The sequence below is a fragment of the Parastagonospora nodorum genome (genome assembly GCF_000146915.1).
Source record: "Parastagonospora nodorum SN15 chromosome Unknown scaffold_19, whole genome shotgun sequence".
Lineage (NCBI taxonomy): Eukaryota > Fungi > Ascomycota > Dothideomycetes > Pleosporales > Phaeosphaeriaceae > Parastagonospora > Parastagonospora nodorum.
The window spans coordinates 780275-793247 of record NW_001884567.1 but is presented as its reverse complement, the minus strand read 5'-3'; the positions used below and the strand labels follow the sequence as shown (position 1 = coordinate 793247).

Here is a 12973-nt window from a genome sequence, read left to right as displayed (position 1 = left end):
CATCTTCTCACGGCATTAAACGAGTCCATTACACATACGTTAATTCACTAGCCCAACTTGAGCACAAGCAATGCTAAATTAGGGCTACGTCCGTCACTAGAATAGCTACCATCATGTACTCTATCGTCGAAGGGCATGTACCTATGAGGCTGGACCTTTGGCATGAGAATGTCGACAGTGGATAAGTATACACTTACGGGACCTTATGTGTCTCTATTACTGCAGTGCTACCACGTTCAAACCTCTCTACCAAAAGCACAATTATTATACAACAACCCAATTTCTAGGACAGGGCTTGGTCGATATTTGGACTCAGCATCATGCGTCCTCCACCGCTGTTAGCTGTACTTCTGCTCACAAGCGAAGTGAAAGCCCACTTACACAACGAGGTTAGCTTCGAGATAAAAGTCCGAGATGCAAGAGAGCAGAGGCGACAAAGATGGACCCGGTACAGCATCAGCGCCGCAAAGAACAGGAGATCGAGAGGGAGACGTCAAGATGTACCCGTTGATGCTGCTATGCTTTCGAATATTGTAGGCTCGATAGCCGACGGCACTGTTGTCGGACCTCTCAATCTGCCAGTTGGCGGGAATGAGCCTCCTGTCGTGGATATACAGCAAGGACCACCAGAGATCGAAATACCAGCAGTCGTTGGTGCAGGTACAATCGGAGATCTGCAAGCAGAAGAGCCGGAAGCAGAATTACCACTGGCGGAGCAACCTGAAGAGGTCTCACCAGAAGAGGAGCTACCAGAAGAGGAGCTACCAGAAGTGGGTGACGACGGACCAGATGGCGGCCTCATCGGCGACCTTAACGATGGCATTCTCTCGCCTGAAGGGCAGAACATTGCAGATATTTTGTTGGGGAACGGAAAGACGACTGAAGAGAACTTCGAAATTGGTACTCGACCAGGCTTTGACGACCATACAGACTGTGACGGGAAGGATCCATGCTGTAGATGGTACTACATTTCTAAAGACCTTACTGCAGTCTTTCATAACGCCGACGGAACATGTAACAGCCTAGCAAGACAATCGATCCGAATGGGCTTCCATGACGCTGGAACTTGGTCAGCCAAATTGGCCGCATCTGGAAAGAATAATGGGGGCGCGGATGGCAGTCTAGTGCTTTTCGGAGAATTGAGTCGACCTGTAAGCGAGCTCCAACATACACCATCCACGCGATATATGAATTGACTTTGTATACCGGCATAGGAAAATTTCGGTATGGAAGGTGCAGTCGACCTGGCAAGTCGGCTGTATCACACATACAATGTCACAATGGCCGATTTGATTCAGTACATGGCAAATCACGCCGTTGTGTCTTGTCCATTGGGGCCCCGCGTCCGGACTTACGTCGGTCGCAAGGACGCGACTGAGGCAGCTCCAGAAGGTCTCTTACCAAGTGTCCATGCACCCGCGGACGAGCTGATTGCTCTATTTGCAGACAAAACAATCTCTGCACACGAATTGACAGCACTTATGGGTGCTCATTCTACCTCCACTCAAAGTAATGTCGATGCTTCAAAAGCTGGGTATCCGCAAGACACCACCCCTGGCGTATGGGATGTCAATTACTACAATGAAACGCTCGATGCAACAGAGAACGGGTGCATCTTCAAGCTCGAATCAGATGTCAAGCTTTCGAAACACCCAGCAATGGCGGTCGAGTGGCAAAAATTCGTCGGCGGCCAGGCACACTGGAATGCTGATTATGCGAAAGCTTATCTTCGGTTGTCGCTCCTGGGCGTCAATAACATCAACGAACTGAAAGAGTGTACGTTGACTTTGCCAGCACAACAAGCAACAGCCCCAAAAGATTCAGACTTAAATGTCAGCGGAAAGTGCACGGCGTCATCTTCGAGTTCACTCATCAGCTCTTCCACAATTACCATCCCCAACACAACGAACAACCCACTGTCTATAACAGAGATTCTTAATCTGAACACGACAGGTATCGAAACACTCCCATCAAGTGCAAAAGGCTTCTCAACCCTCAGTGAGCCGCTACCTCTAGCACCAGAGACCTCGTCTGTGCTCTTGCCAGGCTCTACAATGTCTCTAGAGGAAGCTGTACCCAGTTCTGACATTGCTACGCCGGAAACGACAAGCCTTCTGTTGGTTTCAGAAAGTCTTGCGTCTTCTGTCGTGACAACCACAGTTGATGGAGCTTTGGAGACATCTTTGATGAGCAACTCACCCATTTCCGTTACGCTGGCAAGCACTGGCGACGCAGTCAGTACCACTAAAGAAATGCCGATATCGGTATCTGAAGCTTTGGCATCGATATACCTTGGTGTTACTGAGTCGCAACAACAAGCAGATGGCCTGTCTACAATTTTAACCTACTCTTCAAGCTTAGGGGCCCCTCAAACCATTACGTCTCTGCCGATTGAAACAAGTACTATGGTGTCACCATCTGGCTTACCAGAAACAACGACGGAGAGTGACGACTCCACTCCAACATCATCAGAGTTAGTGACATTGTCTTCTTCGGGTTCGGCGATTGAACCCAGCAGTGCTGCCACTAGCCACTCATCGACCGAAGTGGCGGAAACCAGTACTGCTGTTTCGAGCGCATCGATCAACGAGTCAACGCTCTTCAACACCATTCAAGATATTACGATTTCATCTCCTACAACAACACAAGCTAGCAGTGGCAGCTTGGTATCGAATCAAATCACAAACAGTGTGTCCAACCAAGACCTCTCTACATGTTCGGTTCCAAGCTCAGCAGCTTCTGTTCCTATGGGCGAGCCTACTGGTACTTTCACAGACGAGCTATCCACGCCTGCAAATGATGCGCCGTCGGTTCAGGCACCGCAACCGAGTAACGACAGCATCTCATCACCGAGCGACACTTCTGCATATAAATCAACGTCATATGAGGCGGCGATGCCTACCGAGACCCCGATATCTACTCAATTGTTACAAGTTGGTGCCATCAGGTCCTCTTCTGCTCATGAGGACTTTGTTTCCACAACTTCTTTTTCATCTATCTTCCCGACTGCTTCGACTCCGCGCAGCCAGATGAGCAGCAGTGCATCATCATCACAACCCACAATGCTTGCTCGCTTGAGCAGCAGCATGACAATCACATATATCCCTATGAGCACAAATTCTCTGCTTAAGACCATTCAGAGCCCAGATCTCAATCCTTTGTCGGCATTACAATCACTACCTCACTCGACGACACCTTCTAGACCCTCTTCCACTACTACTCTTAGCTCGAAGACAGGATCTAGTGGGGCTGATACTAGGAGCATGGCCTCAACATCAAAGTCCTTAAGTCTGTTGACAAAGTCTCGACAGTTTACTATGACAACATTGACTAGGCCTACCAGCACTTCCAGAAGACTCTCCAGCTCTGGCATTACAGGAAAGATGTCTGCTACTACGGGCGAAAGATCAAGCTCGGTTGCAAAGACACTCACGATCTCGAAGACCACAAGGAGAAGTTCGAGCACGCAGCGTCCAGCATCTGTCTCTCATCCTACAGGCTCCATGGCAACCAAGACCAGAGGAAAGGTCACGAGAGCAAGCATTTCTACTAGCAAGGCGGTGACGGCACAAACCGCACTCGATAGAGCTACCATGAGAAGCAGCGCCTCTGTGACGAGACTGTTCACCTTGCAACAGTTCAGCAAACCGCCAAAGGCTTCGTCTACCAATATCTGTTCGACTACAAAGCCTATACCAGCTAGCAAGAGTGCATCAACTCGTAAGACTTCATCTTCGTCTTCTCGTGCCTTGACTACTTCTACGCCCCATACTTTATCTACAAAGACAAAGTGCAGTAGTACAGAGTCGGCTGCGATCAGGGAGGCTGGCAGACCTTTGAGCAAGTTATTCGACACCAAAGCAAGTAGCCGCCCAACGAGCAACACTGTACCGAGGCCAATGCCAGCTTCCTCAAGCGGAAGCTCCGAGAGTATAAAGGCAGATTCTAGGCCGGCGACGTCCCTTGCCAGGTCTAGTGCGCCCGCCTCCAAGTCAAGTACTCTGAACGCAATCTCAAAGCCGAACAGTTCCAGGCCTTCGACAAGCGTGCCGTCCTCATCTACAGCGGCGTCACGCTCAAGTACACGTGCGACAACATCTCAGAGTACGGCAACGCCAAAATCGTCAGCATCAGCACTAGGTCCGTCTTCTTCATACTCCACGGGGAAATCTGCACACACCTCAAGTTCCTCAAAGTACGCGGGTGCTGCTGTCTCCAGCACTCCTATATCTGCTTCAACCTCAAAATCCTCGTCTTCTCCGACATCTAGTAGCACAGCATGCAGCAAGATGAGTGTACCAGTCTCTGGTACGTACATAGCGTCTATGCGATGCTGGAGCACTAGTTCTGCCTCGGCGACGACAAAAACAACAATAACAACAACGAGAATATTGTAATGATCATGTAAACGAAATTCCTAGACCTAACTATGAAAAGTTGTGTGTTTTAAGATACCTCCTTCTTTGGGACTTGTAGCATATCCAGCATTGGCTTAAATTAATAAAATGTATTCATGACATTAGTAAATTAAATCGAACTTGCGTGTGATTGGTCCGTACTCATACCAGCATGATAGAATCTCCAAGAAGTATCCTTATGTAATCAGACTTTGCAAGTATCATACTCAACGTCGCATTTGTGAATAACCGAGAAAACTCTGCGTTGATTTGCTATTTACGTGGAACACCAGTGTGCTCTTGCGATTTCGTCCTGCATGACATCCTCTGGGACCAGATCTCTTCCATAGTGAGAATGCCATATTCACTTTCCGATAGCCGATGTACGCCAGACCCCTATTTGTGATCGCATAGATCGGGTATCAAGATGTGAAGAAGTAAACATTGTCGTGTCGCGTGGTGTGTGGGCATTTGAAAAGAAAAGAAAAGAAAACGTGAAAAGCGATGATAGTCACACAGGCTGTGTGTAAAGCGACTTAGCCCATGCCGAAAAGATACTTGAGCTCGCGGACATTAAGGCGTGCCAGTCCTTTCGAAGCATTTTCGTCTAAAGCAGCACCAATGATTTCGCGCTTCTTGTCCTGAAGTGCGCAAATGCGGTCCTCGACTGACTCAGGCACGAGGACACGATGAACGTGGACCTCACGGTTTTGGGGCATGCGATGAGCGCGGTCAACAGCCTGTTCTTCGACGAAAGGGTTCCAGAAAGGATCGAGCATGATGACTTGGCTAGCCTTCCAGAGATTCAATCCGGCGTTACCAGCTTTGAGAGATACCAACAGGATGGTCTCGTTTGGGTCATGCATGAATGCCTCTACAGCGTCGGCACGGGCATCCATAGTCATGCTGCCATCGTAGCGCTGATAGCGGAACTTGTGTTGAACTAGCGGGACTTCCACAAGGTCCAGTAGCGAAGTGAATTGGGAAAAGATCAAAGTCTTCTCAGTCGAGTCCTTCATTTTGATATCAGTCAACAGCTCGACCACCTTACTAGTTTTAGCCGAGGGGATCCAAGTCCTGTCAAGACGACGGAGGTATTTCTGCTTCGCGGCCTTACTGCGGAGCGATTCCTTCTTCAATTGAGCCAAGGTTTTCTTCGGTTGCGCCCGAGCTTTACCTTTGCCCTTGGACTTCTTAACATTCTTGGAAGCGGCCTGGACACTTCGCTCAGGCACTCCACTGCCATCTTCATGCTTGGCTTTGCAAACTTCATCACCCTCATATTGGTCAGAGACCACAAAGCCAGCAAGATTGCCGTTATCGTCAACATCGTCGCCAACTTCCTCGTCCAAATCATCTTCTTCGGTGTCGGTGTCGGTGTCCTCATCATCGACCTTTTCAATACGCTCATTGGATTCGAGTCGCTCCGGACAGAAGACTCTATAGAAGTGTTTGAGATCGGTAATGAGATTGGCCTTCAGGTCTCCACGACACTCAGCGCATCTCGCCGTCCTGACTTCTTCGTTACCGTCTTGAACACGGTTTGCCGGATCGATGAGCTTTTGTACGCAACCGCCACACGCAGTGTGCCCGCAGGGTATGATAATAGTTGGGTTCGGGTCCGCCTCAAAGCAGATTGGGCATTCAAAGGCTTCAACAGCCTTCAAGCGGCCAACAACATCATCCGACAGATGACGGGCACGCTCGAGCAGATCGTCCTCTGCAATGCCTTCTGTGGCAGGCTGACTTAGATCCTTGATCAAGTGAGGGTGACAACAGGCTTGGCGTAGTCGGAGTAGAAGAACCAGGATACACGCGTAGTTTGCCGAGACCGAGTTTTGCTTGAGGTACTTATTGAACTGAATCCGCGACTTAGCTTCAAGAGCTTTGTAAATGCCAGCCTCATCGTCACTAAATTCGACGTTACCAAGATGGGTGTGCTTCTCTGGAAGGTTCAGTATGGGCTTGCCGTCCACTTCTGATGTCTTCTGACGTCGCAGCATTACTGACTTAAGCAGAATCTGCACACGCTTCATGGCTCGGTCTCGGGTGTCTTGGTTCTGATGCTTGGCAGGCTTCGCAATCTCGAGGGCAAACATCTTCCAATCGTTGTAGCGACTGACTCCGAGGAAGCGTAACATTGGATACAGCTCGTCGATACAATTCATCATCGGTGTACCTGTTAAACATAGACGGTATTTCGCTTGCAGATCAGCGGAGCCCTTGGACTGAAGAGAGTTGCGGTTCTTGATCATATGAGCCTCATCGATAACGATGCGATACCACATGCATTCGGGACCAAGTAGCGCGAGCTTGTCGCGAGGATTGCGCCGGAAGCCTGGTTCGTTCAGTTCCCGCTCGTAGAGCATCGTCTCGCGTCGCGAGTCCTTCTGTTTGAACTCTGAAGTGAGAGTGCCGAAGGTCGTGAGGACCACATCATATTGGCGCAGTAGATTGAAATCTGCTTTCTTGCCATTGCCGTGATACAGGTAGACTCTGAGCTTGTGGCGGTCTTTGACATGGTAGGCAATCTCCTTCGCCCACTGGCGCATGAGAGCGACCGGTGCTATGATCAAGGTCGTCTTACAGAGAGGGTCTTGAGAAGGGTGAGCACAGATGAGCGCAAGTGCTTGAACCTGGTTAACGTAAGCGCAGATTCTGGCAGCAGGAGATAATTGCTGGACTTCGCGAATAGTCCAGCTTCTCGAAGACTTACCGTCTTACCAAGCCCCATCTCATCCGCCAATATGCCGCCTTTGTTCCTGCTAGCTTCCATCTTGAGCAGCCAAGTAAGACCGATCTTCTGGTACTCCTTCAAAGTTGAACTCATGACTTCTGGCGTCTGCTCTCTGTCATCTGGCGATGCTGCGTCGTTTCCATTCTGCTGAACGATCTCGAGCATCTTCTCGATTGCGTCGGCCTCAGTAGCGTTCAGTGGGAAGTCACCACACATTTCATCGTCTTCACTGTCGCCCCTCATCCAGTCTGGGCGCTGTGGACCAGGTAAGTAAGGAATGGAACGGGTAAGGAAATTGACGGGCAACTGCGGTTGCCTCATGTCCGCCATCGCAGCTCGGTTGCGCTGCTGTTGGTGGAAGCCATAGCCGCCATTCGCCGGTGTTGGGGTGATGAGAAATTGTGCTAGCTCTTCAGCAGGCATGAATTCTTGGGTGAAGGCATCTGCTGGAAGTGGGCGAGCGCCGTCGTCCTGAAAGGCATGCACAAGCTCTGGAAATGGATCGACAGGGCTGGGTGGATCGGAAACGGTCAAGTCGATAAAGGCTGTCGCATCACTGTGGCCCAAAGTCTCACCAGGCCTGCTCGGAAGTGACCACTGCTGCTGATTGGGCGCGTTGAATAGCGAATCGGGACTACTTGATGTCTGCGGGCTCGGTCGGGCGCTGACACGTTTTGGTTCAGGCTCGTAACCATCAGCAGTCAGTCCCGCGCTGCGCTTGCGCGAAGGACCAAGAGACTCTGCACTCGACGAGGATGCTCGTGTGGGTGTCGGTTGCGCATCGACTGTCTCTTCTTGTTGGATTTTGGCTAGCTGCTGCTCATGTTGCTGGAGCTGGCGGCGGTACAGGCCGTAATCAGGATGGTCTGGTTCGTAGTTTTGAAGTACGGCTTGGATGAAATGGATCTGGTCTTCGACGCGCTGAGCGGCGGTGGAGGCCATGCTGACACCTGACCCGCCGGGTAAAGGCCACGATCGACTGCAACGTGTAAAATTTGCTGGTCACTGGATGTGGTTGACCTTGGGAATTTCTACGAGGCTGAAGTGGAGGAGGTGTGTGGTGCGTGAAGAGATGCCGGAACGGCGGACAGCAGAGCTTTTGTGTACGCCTGGGGGCGAGGCAGAGGTGAGCGCGATTGTGAGTGTGAGTGTGAGTGTGAGTGTGAGTGTGTGAGTGAAGAGAAGTGAATCGTGAGGCGTTGTGCGATGTTTGAGAAGGACCTGGGACGGAAAGAGGCAGCTGCGACCTCAGCGTTCGCGATGCGTGTTGATGAGCCCTCGAGACAACGGACTGTGAAAGGAGGATGGAGCGAAAAGAAGCAGCGCACAGTGACAAATTCGCGCACGAGTCACCACCTCAAAGCTCGCCAGCCGGGATTTTACAACTGCGTTATGTAGGGAGGGTGGGTGTTGAGAAGCGTAAAATCACTCGCGCCTGCCATTATCGATAGTCTCGCCGCGCAGCGGGCGTGGTTTGAGGCTATGGCGTCATCTACCAATGAGTGCTCTCCAGTACAGCTGGGGGCTAAGGGCACAGAGTAGAAATCCATGGTTCTCCAGCTGCTGAGCTGTCCACAAGGCTGAGAAGAGCAATCGCGAAGCTGCATATCCGGTGAACGGTAGCAAATTGCTTTAGCAAACCTGCATATGCAAGGCGACGCTTCTGGTTAAAGCGGCGCGATTGGCGCACGAGCACAAGTGACTCGACGCTGGCGAACAAGTTCCGACGAACGTGCAACGCTGCAGGGATGTAATTCATGTTCCATCTCAAGGGAACTACTGATCAATGTGTGCCATCACCGAGTGATCTCGTATGCAATGACCGCGATGGAACCTGACTCGTCACCAATGCATCCACATGTCGAGGCCTCATCAGGTCATTATGTGCTTCGTATGTCAAGGGCGCGCATCAAACATGTACAAGTAGCGCAGACGAAGAAAAGAGTAGCCACATGGCTCTAGGAAAAGACTAATGTATACTTCGTCACAAGCCAAAGACAGTGCAAGAGCTTCTGCTGCTAGAAATAGTCAAGGCAGTGATACAATAACAGAACATCACACGTTGGGAAGCAACTGTTCAAGCTACCGTGGGGTTCAAGGCCACAAATGGATGGCGAAGATGATTGCCTTATCGCAGCTCTGGCGAGCATAGCATGTGGGATTGTAATCGAAATCTTTTTGGGGTATGAAGGATCGTAGGAAATGGAGAACACATGCGTGAAACTACTACAGCACCTGATAAGAGACACGAAAATCTGAAAGGAGCCTCCACATGGATATATAGGTTCCGTACAAGACGTGCTACAGCGAGTTAGGTGGGTGATTGGGCGTCTGGATGTTGACAGGATGAAGATTTCGAGAGTCTAGTAAAGCACAAATGGCTCAAGCACCCCAGTACACCTCCATACCATTAGCAAACGATGACCCAGGCATCATTCGCCCATACCAAGAAGCTCCATGTCGTCAACCGCGTCCTCTTTCTGCGCAGAGTATTTTGATCATTTATGCCTTGGCCTCAGCGGCGGGCTCGGTGGCCTCTGCCTTGGGCGCTTCGGCGGCGGGCTCAGCAGCAGCAGCGGGTGCCTCGGCAGATGGCTCGGCCTCGGAAGAAGTCCAGAGGGTCTATAAATGGGTTAGTGAGACAGGATTCACAGGAGACAGGGATCATACCAAGTTGTCCCTGAGGAGCTGCATGATGAGAGTAGAGTCCTTGTAGCTCTCCTCAGACAGGGTATCGAGCTCTGTGATCACGTTAGCTCCAAGTTTATTAAGATTGTAATGCTTGACCTACCAGCGATGGCATCATCGAAAGCCTGCTTGGCCAATTGGCAAGCCTGGTCGGGCGAGTTGAGGATCTCGTAGTAAAAGACGGAGAAGTTCAGTGCGAGACCGAGGCGGATGGGGTGAGTGGGAGCAAGGTTCGAGGCGGCCACATCTGTGGCAGCCTTGTAGGCCTCGAGGGACTTGTCAGCGGACGTCTTGCGCTTGTCACCAACGGCGAATTCGGCAAGGTAACGGTGGTAGTCGCCCTTCCTGTGGACAAAAGGTGGTCAGTCGTTGATCTTTACGTTGCACAAGGTTGCGTGGAAAGTCATACATCTTGTGGTAGAAGACCTTGGACTCGCCGCTCTCAGCAGAGGGAATCAAATGGCTGTCCAGGCACTCAAGAATGTCCTCGCAGATCTTGGCCAACTCGGCCTCGATCTTCTGGCGGTACTCTTTGATGAGGCCAACCTGGGTCTCGTTGCCCTTGGACTCCTCTTTCTGCTCGATTGAGGTGACGATTCTCCACGAAGCGCGGCGAGCACCAATGACGTTCTTGTAGGCGACGGAAAGGAGATTTCGCTCCTCAACGGAAAGCTCCTGGTCTGCAGAGGCAACGGCCTTCATGTTCTCGACCATCTCTGCAATGCTCGGTCAGTCTCGTCATGTCGCAGCTCGTCGGAAACGGGCTTACCCTCATAGCGCTCGGCCTGCTCAGCCAGCTTGGCCAGGTACACGGAGTCTTCGTAACCCATTTTGGTGTGTGGTCTATGAACGCGATTGTCAGCAAGTTCCAAAGTCGATGGGTGCGCGCAAAAAGAGGTTTGGTGATGGCACGTCGCAATGGTTGGGCCAGTCAGCCCCTCAATGTGCGCTCTGCTGCGACGGGCGGGCAAACGCGACTTGAAGCAAGGGAGCCCTCGGACCGCATTGAGGACGCATGTGCAAGGCGGTCTGGAGACTGCAACGGCCGCTCTCGTCTCCACGGCCGCTGCGAGCCTGACAGCGAATGGCGCAACGAGGGGTGGCTTGTGCGGGCCAGAGGACCAGCACCCACCACACTACCAGGCCAACGCTGACAGCAGGCTTGTGGCGGAATCGGTCGATGCGAGTGCCACAGGCGCGCAGAGTGCGCTCATACCGCTGGGCAGCGCTGGTTGGGAGAGGGTGCAGAGTGCGCAAATTGGCGGCCGGTCTGCGGCGTTGGGAGACATGACGCACGGCAACAGAGTACTTACGAGAGAAGATGTGGTTGGGTAGAAACAGATTGGTGGTGCGGGATACGGGTGGTTGAGCGTGCGGAGTGGGAAAGTGAAGTTGAGGGCTTTTTGGCAGAGGACTGTTTATCAAGGGAAGATGGAGGGGACTGGTCGTCGAAGGAGAACCCGATTCCTTGGCAAGCGCTGCCGTCGATCACGCCTGCCCGTCCTTGGATCGTTTCACAGCCCAGAACAGGCGCGACGAGTCTCTCCCACTTGCACAAAATCCGCTCCCGCCCGTCACCGCCATAGGTACATGTAGCGCCCAATTTTGTCTGCACAATATGCCACCGCGCTGCCCGTCGATCATGGTGCCGTGCTGTGGTTGAGCCCCGCAGTAACCCTTCAATGACAGTTACACGCGGCGACCAAGGCACTCCGACATCAAGCACAGCAACTGACAGCGGTTCAACCCATGCCGACCATCGGGAAAGTTTTGCATGTAGGAACTGTTGTATCAGAATGTTTGCAGGTGCATGTGAGCTGCTTGCAGCTGTACTGTATGCGCATGGCTCCGTCGTCGCTGACTGCAAGAGAGCACCACTTTCTGAAGTGCTTCCATGTACCATGTCATGTACCACAAGTCTGGCGAATCCTGTCCACAGCCACATGAGACGCCACTTTTGAATCAATCGTTTACATATGTGTTTCTATTTCAACAAGTTCTGAGCTGCATGGTCCAATGTCTAGAAAAGTGTGCATCATGGGCTGGGAGCCAGCATCACATGACCGATGACGCAGGCCCGGGCGCTCGGCGAGCTCTTCGTTAAGCTCATCACTCCACCTCACGGCAATCTGTATAAGCCATTTGAAACCCGCAAATCCCCAATTCCTCACCCAAACAGACATCATGCTCCGCACATCAATCATCAAGAGCGTCCGCTTTGTCGCTGCACCCCGCTACTTCTCTGTAGCTGCACGCCGCATGGCTGAAGGTGCAACCGGCTCTGGCGCGTCGAGGCCTACTGGTTCCGCTGGAGGGTGAGTGCTTCGAAATGGAACTGTAAAACCTGAAGCAAGCTGACTGAATCCTCAGTGATGCCTTCACCAAGCGCGAGGCCGCTTCTGAGGAGCTTTACATTCGCCAGGAAGAAAAGGCCAAGTACGTTCACGCCACATACAGAGCTTTGAGAAGCTTCACGGAGATGAAGACTGGGCTAACCAGTACACAGGCTCCTAGCTATCAAGGAGAAGCTCCGCCAGCAGAGGCAGCACATTGAGGACCTTGACAAGCACATGTCAGTACCCACTTCACCACGCAGCTACCTATACCATGACCGCCACATCACACCCATCCCTCCAATCACCCCGAACACATACTATCATGGACACAATCTGACAGTCTCATAGCGACGATGTGATCAAGGAAGGCGAAGCGTCCGGCCAGGGCGAACAGAAGTAAGCTTCTTTCCCAGTACGTGCGGAGGAAAGACAACGAGAGGCTGGCCTCGCGGTCCTTGTTTAGCCATGAAGTAAAACAAACCCTGATCACCCACCAATGTTACCATGTAGTCCCAGCTTCGACGAACATTAAAGTGTCAAAACGTGCCTCATGTTTATGCCTACAATGATGTTCATACTTACAATTCTTCGCTAGAATACAATGCACGAATGTTACATAGCCGTCTCGTCCGCGAAGCCTCTACCAGCATTACGGATGATCACATACACCAAAGAGGATTAAATACAGTGTAAACGAGATGGTAATATTGTGTGTTTCAAAAAATCCAATGAACCCGGATGATGCGTGTGACTCATATATTACAAGAACCCTTGATATAACCTGTACCACAGACAGGCTGTGATAGACGGCAAGC

At 51.5% G+C, this 12973-nt stretch overlaps 6 protein-coding genes across 6 annotated transcripts; 3 read left to right on the top strand and 3 right to left on the bottom strand.

The window, feature by feature from the left end:
• Positions 1-320: 320 nt before the first annotated feature.
• Positions 321-4496, top strand: SNOG_11639 (hypothetical protein; the record flags this gene model as incomplete). Its single annotated transcript, XM_001801825.1, has 3 exons — positions 321-1151; positions 1215-4308; positions 4438-4496. The coding sequence occupies 3 exons, from the start codon at positions 321-323 to the stop codon at positions 4494-4496; spliced, it is 3984 nt and encodes a 1327-aa protein (XP_001801877.1).
• SNOG_20123 (hypothetical protein) lies at positions 762-926 on the bottom strand (the record flags this gene model as incomplete). Its single annotated transcript, XM_001801826.1, has 1 exon — positions 762-926. The coding sequence occupies one exon, from the start codon at positions 924-926 to the stop codon at positions 762-764; it is 165 nt and encodes a 54-aa protein (XP_001801878.1).
• A 437-nt stretch (positions 4497-4933) lies between the features above and the next one.
• On the bottom strand, positions 4934-8076 carry SNOG_11638 (hypothetical protein; the record flags this gene model as incomplete). The annotated part of the gene is made up of 2 exons (XM_001801824.1): positions 4934-7033; positions 7114-8076. 2 exons carry the CDS (start codon positions 8074-8076, stop codon positions 4934-4936), a joined length of 3063 nt encoding a protein of 1020 aa, XP_001801876.1.
• A 1320-nt stretch (positions 8077-9396) lies between these two features.
• SNOG_11637 (hypothetical protein) lies at positions 9397-11767 on the bottom strand (the record flags this gene model as incomplete). The annotated part of the gene is made up of 6 exons (XM_001801822.1): positions 9397-9756; positions 9805-9875; positions 9926-10167; positions 10232-10538; positions 10592-10665; positions 11136-11767. 6 exons carry the CDS (start codon positions 11765-11767, stop codon positions 9637-9639), a joined length of 1446 nt encoding a protein of 481 aa, XP_001801874.1. The 3' UTR covers positions 9397-9636.
• On the top strand, positions 10741-11408 carry SNOG_11636 (hypothetical protein; the record flags this gene model as incomplete). The annotated part of the gene is made up of 2 exons (XM_001801823.1): positions 10741-11127; positions 11193-11408. 2 exons carry the CDS (start codon positions 10741-10743, stop codon positions 11406-11408), a joined length of 603 nt encoding a protein of 200 aa, XP_001801875.1.
• A 171-nt stretch (positions 11768-11938) lies between the features above and the next one.
• On the top strand, positions 11939-12674 carry SNOG_11635 (hypothetical protein). The gene is made up of 4 exons (XM_001801821.1): positions 11939-12137; positions 12193-12258; positions 12329-12394; positions 12507-12674. Exons 1-4 carry the CDS (start codon positions 12007-12009, stop codon positions 12556-12558), a joined length of 315 nt encoding a protein of 104 aa, XP_001801873.1. The 5' UTR covers positions 11939-12006; the 3' UTR covers positions 12559-12674.
• Positions 12675-12973: the final 299 nt, after the last annotated feature.

Bases quoted from the DNA above. Each gene is read 5' to 3' on its own strand.
- SNOG_11635 (XM_001801821.1), top strand. From the start codon at position 12,007: ATGCTCCGCACATCAATCATCAAGAGCGTCCGCTTTGTCGCTGCACCC. The intron at 12,138-12,192 runs GTGAGTGCTTCG...CTGAATCCTCAG, and splicing joins CCTACTGGTTCCGCTGGAGG to TGATGCCTTCACCAAGCGCG. The intron at 12,259-12,328 runs GTACGTTCACGC...ACCAGTACACAG, and splicing joins CGCCAGGAAGAAAAGGCCAA to GCTCCTAGCTATCAAGGAGA.